Source organism: Ascaphus truei, chromosome 7 (genome assembly GCF_040206685.1).
Source record: "Ascaphus truei isolate aAscTru1 chromosome 7, aAscTru1.hap1, whole genome shotgun sequence".
In the NCBI taxonomy this organism is placed as follows: Eukaryota; Metazoa; Chordata; class Amphibia; order Anura; family Ascaphidae; genus Ascaphus; species Ascaphus truei.
Window position 1 is genome coordinate 63,154,861 of NC_134489.1, and position 9,866 is coordinate 63,164,726.

The 9,866-nt window shown below is 43.0% G+C and overlaps 1 protein-coding gene across 1 annotated transcript; it reads left to right on the plus strand.

Annotated features, from left to right (window-relative positions):
• Positions 1 to 4,549: 4,549 nt before the first annotated feature.
• On the plus strand, positions 4,550 to 9,863 carry NKPD1 (NTPase KAP family P-loop domain containing 1; the record flags this gene model as incomplete). Its single annotated transcript, XM_075610047.1, is given in 6 exon segments — positions 4,550 to 5,062; positions 7,427 to 7,510; positions 7,726 to 7,857; positions 8,346 to 8,561; positions 8,564 to 8,644; positions 8,647 to 9,863. Coding segments are annotated over 5 exon segments (1,668 nt in total), but the record flags the coding sequence as incomplete, so codon positions are not given.
• Between the last annotated feature and the right edge of the window lie 3 nt (positions 9,864 to 9,866).

Consider the following 9,866-nt stretch of genomic DNA (forward strand, 5'->3'; position numbering starts at 1 on the left):
GGGACCGGCTCCGCAGGATTCCCCTGCTGGTGGGGAACTCGCGTGTGGCCGCCCGCACCACCGAGCGCAGCGGCACCGAGGCCTAAAGGGGCTAGGCTCTCTTTCCCCCCTTCCCCCCCTTGTTTCCCTTATTATGGTGCTGGATTCCCCCCTGTCTGTGTCAGGTGGTGGAGGGGGAGAGGCTGGGGGAATGTTTAAATCCTGTCCTTCCCTTTATTATGCGGTTAAACTGTTATGTAGTATATTGTTATATTGTTATACGATTATACTGTTGATGCTGTGTGTGTTGTATATTATATATATAGTTACATAGTAGATGAGGTTGAAAAAAAACGTACATCCATCAAGTTCAACCTATGCTAAATTTAGACAACAGATACTTTATCCTATATCTATACTTCCTTATTGATCCAGAGGAAGGCAAACAAAAAACCCCAGTGTCATATCATCCAATGATATCTCATAAGGAGAAAAATAAATTCCTTCCTGACTCCCAAGAATTGGCAATCAGATTACTCCCTGGATCAACATCCTTCCCATGTATACTTATTTGGTATATCCCTGCATACCTTTCATTTCTAAAAAGATGTCCAACCTTTTGTTGAACAAATTTATTGTATTTGCCATCACAGTCTCCATTTCCTTTGTTGCTGGTGAAATTTCCTTTCTTCCAACCTTAAGGGATGCCCCCGAGTCCTTAGTACTGCCCGTGGGATGAATAGTTCTTTTGAAAGCTCCTTGTATTGTCCCCGAATATATTTGTATATAATTATCATATCCCCTCTTAGACGCCTCTTTTCTAATGTAAATAAATCTAATTTAGCTAGCCTCTCCTCATAAGTTAGATTGTCCATCCCCTTTATTAATTTGGTGGCTATATATATATATATATAATGAACCCCTGATGAAGTCACAAAGCGTGACGAAACGCGTAGGGACGTGGTGATGTCATCACATGCGGACGTGTGAGAGGAGTTCCTGAGTCTCCAGCAGATCCAGCCAGCTGATCCTCCTGTTGCCGGTACTATACTACAGGCAGAGGAAAACAAGTGAGGCAGTGTAGGAAGCTGTGGGGCAACGCCAGCTCGTGGCAGGAGCAGTATGCGGCCAATCTGATGATCAGGTGCACAGTATCTATATCGGACTATTCCGCCCATGTTGATGACTCCCCCCTAGAGATTTCTCTCCCATGTGTGTGTTTTTTTTAGAATCTTGTAAGTGCATCTGCTTGGGACTGGTTGTTTTAATAAATGTACCCTATTTTTATACAGTTACATGCTATGGAGCCTGTGCTTCTTTTTGTTTTTTATCTGTAGGTTCATTAGTGGGAGGCTATACCACTTTATTGAAGCTGCAAAGTGCTCCTGGGATCCGTTTGTTTGGAACTTTATTTTCTCTGCAAATATCACAAGTGGAACCATTTGGAATTTATCCTTTTTGGACTTTATGATACGCATTCTTATCTTTACACATTTTGGTTTATATATATATATTACTGGTTATTATTATATTTATTAATTATATACACGTCTATATTATTTATTATACCACTTATCACATAACTTTTTAGCGCTACTCTTTGAGTGTGTTAAATATATATACTGTGTGTTACATTATATATATATATATATATATATACATATATATTATGTAGAAAGAAGACTTAATGTCTGTTTATGTTTTCGAGGTGGGCATTTCGGGGCATGTTGTTGCGGGGCTAAATGCACGTTAACCTTGCCAGACGGGGCTCTATGGTTTGCTAAAGCCCTGAGGTGGCAGCGAGTGGGCAGGGGTCATTTGTGCGTGATTTTCTGGGGCCCATTCTCGCTAAATGGCCGGAACGGTGTGGTGCCCGGCTTGGTGGGGTTGCGGACCATGGTTTGAGTACCATGAGCATTTACCCATTGGTAAAGCCCAGTGGTGGCTGGTAGTGGCGAGTGGGCAGGGGTCATTTGTGCGTGACTCCCTGGTGCTTATTCTTGCTAATCGGCCGGGCCCGTGAAGTGCCCGGCATGGTGGATCTTGAAGGGTATTGGTTTGAGTACCATTGGCCTTTACCCGGTGGTTGTGCCCTCTGGCAGGGTTGCCACTTATCATGTTACATTATCTGTTTTATTAACAGCCGGGGCCTTTGTACCTCCACAACTTTGTCGTGTGTTTATATCAGGGGTCGCAAACTCAATCCTCAAGAGCCACAAACAGGCCAGCTTTTATGGGTATCCCTGCTTCAGCACAGGTGGCTCAAATAGTGTCGAAGATTATGTGATTATGTGGGATTCCACACAGACTGTATTAAGGTAAGTCCATTCATCTTTGGTTATTATCTTTCTAATAAGAATAAATTTACCAGGTGACTTACACACGGATCACAGCACAAGGCAGAGTAAGGGATTAAATAAACGGGTTTATTCTGGGAAAAGCCAACAGGGAACATCACAAGCATAGGCACACGGTTAAAACACAGAAAAACACTGTACACCACTCACCGCAATCAGTTACAGCAAATACAGGGTTAACAGGGGACTCCTAACTCACTAGGTGCTGGGCGTCACCAAAACAAGCTTACCAAGGATGTCTCCTGCAAATCCGATCGTTTCTGTGGATCTAAAAGTCTAGGATCGCCGCCTGTCTGGTGAGGGGAGCATGTGGGGACAAGCTTGTGAGGAGGGGAGTATGTGGGGACAAGCTTGTGAGGAGGGGAGTATGTGGGGACAAGCTTGTGAGGAGGGGAGTATGTGGGGACAAGCTTGTGAGGAGGGGAGTATGTGGGGAGAAGCTTGTGAGGAGGGGAGCATGTGGGGACAAGCTGGTGAGGAAGGGAGTATGTGGGGAGAAGCTTGTGAGGAGGGGAGCATGTGGGGAAAAGCTGGTGAGGAGGGGAGTATGTGGGGAGAAGCTTGTGAGGAGGGGCGCATGTGGGGAGAAGCTGGTGAGGAGGGGAGCATGTGGGGACAAGCTGGTGAGGAGGGGAGCATGTGAGGGAGAAGCTGGTGAGGAGGGGAGCATGTGAGGGAGAAGCTGGTGAGGAGGCAGGGCCAGTGCAACCACTAGGCGACCTACGACGGCAACATTTTGGGGGCGGGGAGGGTGAGACGGTGATGTCGGCAGCGCGACTCGCGGGAGGCGGGAGGCTGGAAGCAGAGCCGTCACAGAGCGGAGGAGGAAGTGTGCACTGCAGAGTAGGAGGAGGGCAGCGGCATCTATTGCAGAGGCCACTCCAGCGCTCTGACCTTGCTGACCTCGTTGACCTGACAGAAAGTGAGAACTTTCGGTGCCAGAAAGGACCTCCACATCCAGGTAAGGAATTTTAACTGGCGGGAGAGGGGGTTGAGAGGCTAAGCCTGAGTCCCTTGTGCCGCTGACCGCGCTCATGCTTGGAGAGTGGTGACATCACCAACTCTCCAAGCATGAGCGACAGGTGTCCGTGCTATTTCGCAAGCACGCGCGGAGGGGAGGGGGGGGGGGGTTGCATTGCAGGCAAGCTGAGCGCGGTTCAAGGTCAGATTTTTTTGTTTACGCAAGCGCCAAGTGTGGTTGAGCGCCCGTGCACGAGCACTCGCTTCGCATGAGCGGGGACTTAAAAATCAAAATCGCCAGAAGCATCCCCGCAAAGCACCGCGCGCTCAGCGGCACAGGGGACTCAGCATAAAGAGTGGGCGAGGTGAGGACGAAAGGGCGAGAAAGGATGAAGAGGGTGTGAGAGGATAAACAGGGGAGGGGGAGAGAGAGGATTGTGTCAGGACGGGGCAAGTCCAACCCCATTTATTTTTTTTGGCGGGGGGGGGGGGGTAGAGGAGAGGGCACATGGCTATAGGTTTGCCTAGGGCGCCAAATACCCTTGCACCGTTACTGTGGTAACCCTGACGAGAACGGACAGCAGGAAGGGCTTGACCTTTATTTTTTAGCAGCCTTACTGCTTGTTTCGTCACAGCAATACTCACCCATGTTTTACTTTTCTTGGCACGTACATATTACACTATATACCCTTTGTTTCCCCCCCCCCCCCCCCCTCTCAATGAGCCTATCAATCCCATTGGCAGCGGATTGAAGGAAAGGGGGTTTGAAATATTTGATTTCGATGGGTACATCTGATGACTATTTCTGTTCACTTTTTTCTGTCACACATCATTTTTCACAGCTAATATTTTTTTTAGTAGCTCTTAATTGAAAAAAGCAGAGGGGGGGGGGGGGGGGGGGGAACCGCTTGCTGATTTATGAGATATTAGGGGTGGCGAGACTCTTATGGGATCCGAGGGGGGAAATCACTTGCAGGTTTGTAGAATAATAGGGTCAGTGATCCGGAGGATCATTATATAACATTTACCTTTTAATGTTTGATGTTAGTATACGTAAGAAAATATAAATATCTTTTATGGGTTAATGGAATATACCCCAATAACATTTTTAAAAAAAACAATTTTAATTTATGGGTGGGAGGAACAAGTTCAACAGCTTCTCAACGCTGGGAGCGAGGGAGTGAAAAAGTCAGACGGGCGGAGGGATAACAAAGGGAAGGGAGGTATATAGCGATGAGAGGTATATAAGGAGGGAGTGGAGCTATATAATTGGATCAGGTGTATTAAGGTTTTAGAAGTGTCAGAGATTTGGTGGAGTCTTGCTTCTTGGAAGGCAGGCTCGCTCAGAAGAAGGTAGTCTTGCTTCTTGGAAGGCAGGCTCGCTCAGAAGAAGGTAGTCTTGCTTCTTGGAAGGCAGGCTCGCTCAGAAGAAGGTAGTCTTGCTTCTTGGAAGGCAGGCTCGCTCAGAAGAAGGTAGTCTTGCTTCTTGGAAGGCAGGCTCGCTCAGAAGAAGGTAGTCTTGCTTCTTGGAAGGCAGGCTCGCTCAGAAGAAGGTAGTCTTGCTTCTTGGAAGGCAGGCTCGCTCAGAAGAAGGTAGTCTTGCTTCTTGGAAGGCAGGCTCGCTCAGAAGAAGGTAGTCTTGCTTCTTGGAAGGCAATCTTTGCTCGTAAGAAGACAGTGTTGCTTATTGGAAGGCAGTTCTGCTTATTGAACAGCAGGCTCGCTCATTGGAAGGCAGTCTAAGTCACTGGAAGACAGGCTCTTGGGTACGTACCATTGCAATTCATTGTTGTACATCGCTGACCCTATGAGTTGACAATTCAGATCTCCATGTATTTTAAATCATCATTGTAATGTATTTAATAAGGTTAATGTCTTAATAATAATATTAATCATATGTATATATAAAGATAATGTTTATTGCCAATATGCTAAGCACATTAACTGAAATAATATTACATATATTTATTCATAATACAGTAATATGTGCATAATATAGCATACAAATATATCTATATATATATCTATATATCTGTGAGATATATATATATATAATTAAAAAATAAATAGATGATACCGTTCTGTGGCTAACGAAATGCTTTTATTTGTGCGAGCTTTCGAGATACACTGATCTGTTCTTCCGGCGATGTTACAATGAATGAAGCAAAAGGTATACTTAAAAATAGTGTCTCTTGGAATGTTATCTGTGCTGTTCCTTCCCCCGGTGTGGATGTGTTTTATGGCTAGAGGTGTCAAAAGGTTACTGAAAGCAAGTGAAGAAAGAGTGTGTATGTGTATCAGTGTGAATAAAAATGAATGGAGAGCCCACAGTATATAAATATATATATATAAACTTTATTTATAAAGCTGTTTTCTCCCAATGGGACTCAAAGCACCACAGTTACAAAAGGGGAATAAGAAGAAAACATTTCGGGTTATAAACAAGGCCAGACACCAGGAAAGATACAATACAGGATGGGTCAGTACTCTGGTTAATGGTAGTATATTATAATATTATTCACATTAATAGTAATCATAAGAATTACACATTTTGTATAATATATTAATCATAGCAATACGAATAATATGTTTAAGGTAATCTTGTGTTAATATTATGATAATTATATTATTCATTATTATTACATTCAATATATTTAATAATATATTTCTATGATATAATATACTACAGTGTATACAGTACTAAGATGCGTGTGTGTATATGTGTGTGTGTGTGTGTATATATATATATATATATATATATATATATATATATATATATATATATATATATATATATAATACTAATTATATTAATAGTTAAAGTAGTAACAACATATTTATAATACTAATAATGTTAATAATAATAATAATAATAGAAGGTGTATATTATTGATAATGTTTGTAACTTCCCATATAATTGTTATTATTAATATTATTTCACTAATAATATTATGATGTTAAATTCATTATTATTTTAATCTAGTAATAATAATCAAAATAATATTGCTCATTTTCTAATACTGTATGTATTTAATAGAGAGTCACAATAATAGGTATTTGATAGTAGTAGTAATAATAAATGGTATTAGTAATAATACTAATTAATATAGTGTTCGATAGATAGATGTATATAAGTGTGTATACATTACAGATTTTGCAAATTTTAGGTATATACAGGTTGATACAGATAGTAACAAATGTATTTTTAGCTTTGAATAGAGTGATCCGCCTTTTTAATCCAGAGCGGGAACAATTGGAGGAGCAAGTTAGACAAGTATTATGTTTAAAGCTGGGAAGTTGCACCCGGGAAGTCTCTGTGTATTATCACTTCCTTGTTCTAGAGAGAGAGACTCACACAGGGACAAACAGACAAATGGATACACAGATTGATAGATAATCATTATTATTGGATAGATTTACAGATATATACTGTATATATAGTTAGATAAATTGATGATTATTATTAATAATAATAAATAATAGCATGTTCTTGTATAGCGCTGCTAGTTTTATGTAGCGCTTTACAGAGACATTTTGCAGGCACAGGTCCCTGCCCCGTGGAGCTTACAATCTATTTTTTGGTGCCTGAGGCACAGGGAGATAAAGTGACTTGGCCAGGGTCACACCGAGAATTGAACCAGGCTCCCCTGCTTCTTGTGCTAGTCAGTGTCGTTGCTCACTGAGCCACTCCCTCTCCTCCATTATTATGGAATATAATAATGAAAATACAGATAGATATAGTATGCCTTCATTATTATTAGATAAATATTGAAAGATTGATTACTATGGAATATAATAATACAAATAGATATGGAATATAGTATTAATATTCAGATAATATATTACAATAAATAATGTAATAATAATATATGCAATTATTATATAATATATTAAAAAAATCAATTAATAAATTGTGATGATAATAATTGTGTTATTAAAATAATAGAGAATGAAGTAATAGTATAATAATGAAATAATAAAGCTAATACAAAACACACATATATCGATAATTATAGGGAGAAAGGAACCCTGACTTGTACAGCTTACATTTGAAATAGAATTATATAATATAACTATATAAATGTGTAATTAATAGTTAACTAATATTATTATTTGATTGTTTGTTTTAGACCTAACAAGTTTGGAATGAGCCAATGAGGAGTGATGGTAGCTGTGCTGTTGCAAAGAATTCATGGATAGAATGACATCACAAGGTATATGTCGAGGTCCCTGTCCTCGTGTGAGGGGGAGGGAGAGACTCCCAGGTACCCTCTGTCTGTGTCACTTTGTCACCCTGCGGAGGGGTGGGAAGGGGAATAGACTCCCAGGTCCCATATATCTGTGTCTCCCTGCGGGAGGAATAGAGACAGAGTCCCCGGTCCCCTCTGACTATGTCACTGTGTCACCCTATGTTGTGTTTGTGTCACAGGTAAGCAGACAGAAGATGACATATACTGCGCTTGTCTGTCAAAATCATTATGTCAGATTTCTACACCGGTCACAGTCGGTTTATACGCCCCTTTTGGTGGCCGAGTGTACATGCTGCTGGATCGTATAACCAGTAAGTACTATACAGTTATAATTCCTATAAGGCTAGTTATCCATATGTGTGTATGTGTGTATGTATGTGTGTGTGTGTGTATGTATGTGTGTGTGTGTATGTATGTGTGTGTGTGTATATATATATTTTTTTTAAGTTATGGTGGGTGAAAAAGGCGACAGAAAACCTCCACCGTTAGCATGTATATATACATGTATATATATATTTGTGTGTATGTATGATTATATATACAAATATAATCCATGCCATTTATATACATTTGACTGTGTGTATGTATGTATGTATGTGTGTGTGTGTGTGTGTGTGTGTGTGTGTGTGTGTGTGTGTGTGTGTGTGTGTATATATATATATATATATACACACACATATATATATATATATATATATATATATATATATATATATATATTATATACACACACACACACGTGTATGTATGTAGATAGTCCAGAGCTGACCCTCCATTTATATATTTTACTCTCCCACAGAGTGCATGAGGGAGGAGGCCTTGCGCATAACAGAGAAAGAAGTGACAGACTCAGGACAGGTCCCCAGGAAACCTGAGGGTTTGGGCTTCTTCCGCCTACTCTGGTACCTCCTCTTCTACTGCCCTGTGATCACTCAGCAACACCTGGAACGCAAAAGCACCCAGTTCATCTTTGTGCCCTTTAGTGCCTGGCAGTATGCAGGCAGCGACCGGCTTTGGGCGGCCTGGTTACCACCTTGTGTGACCGTGTCCGGCGACACTTCGGAGCCTTCCCTCAGAGTGTCTTCAATGTCCTCGGATCTCCACCCAAGAGGATCTTGGGATAGATGTCAATGAGTGGATCTTCAAGAAGTCTTTCTGTATCAAGTTAGTGGTCACCCTGCTCGTGCTTTTCATTGGGTTGCTCCTTCTCTTGGTGCCAGTGAGATCCAGGAGCGGGGAGGGCGAGGAGAAGGTCTCAACTGTCTTCGGGGGCCTAGCCACGGTAGTGTCTGGCTCAGGCATCATCATGACGCTCTACAAGCTGGGCAAGAGCATCATGGTCAGCCAGAAGCAGAAGATTGAGCGTTTGGTCAATAGCCAGAAATTTAGCACCCAGATGGGCTTCATGAGCGAGGTTAAGAAGGAGGTGGAATTGATCACCCAGGTGGTACAGTGCATGGAGATCTTCCAGCGACAGAAGATCCGTGTGGTCCTGCACATCACCAGCCTGGAGCTCTGCGCCCCGGACAAGGTAGTAGGGGTGCTGGATGCTATGAACACACTGCTGTCCGACCGCAGGGCTCCCTTCATCTCCATATTAGTGGTGGACCCCAGCATTATCGTCACTTGCCTGGAAAACGCTAGCTCGCTCAAAGGCATGGCTGACAATGGCTACATGTTTCTCAACCGCACCGTGACCCTGCCCTTCTCCGTGCCAGCACTGGGCAAGAAGACCAAGCTACAACTCCTGAAAAAGGCTGTGCAGAGGACAGAAGACCTCATAGACTGGCCCTGCCGGAATGACGCCACCCGCGCCACCAAAACGGGCATCTCCGAGTCCGTGAAGCTGCTGAGGGATGAGCTTTCAGGACAGGAGGAAGAAGAGGAGCAGGAGACACAGATCTCCTTCCAACCGGGGCGCTACATTCAGGAGACCTTCTATGCCCTGTACAGTGAGCGGGAGGTCCTCCACGAATACATCCCCGACAGCATCTCGCAGATGAAGCGAATTGTCAATACCATCCCGGTCACGGTTCACCTGATGATGCTTAGCTACATCCCATTGAACAACATGTCTGCCAAGGCCGTGGCTGCATGGGTCGTCCTCTGCAACCAATGGCCATGCCGACTAAGTTGGGTGCTCCAGTGTCTGGAGGATGAGGAGCAGAGTGGTTCAAAAGAAGGGTTCTGCAGCTGTCTCCTCTGGGAGGTCTTCAAAGAGTACAGCAAGGAGCTCTTCTCCATGAAGGCCGGACTCAAGAACCTCCTGGACCTGGACGCAGACCCGGAAATCTTCCAGAAGTTCTTGTCCCAGGATTTC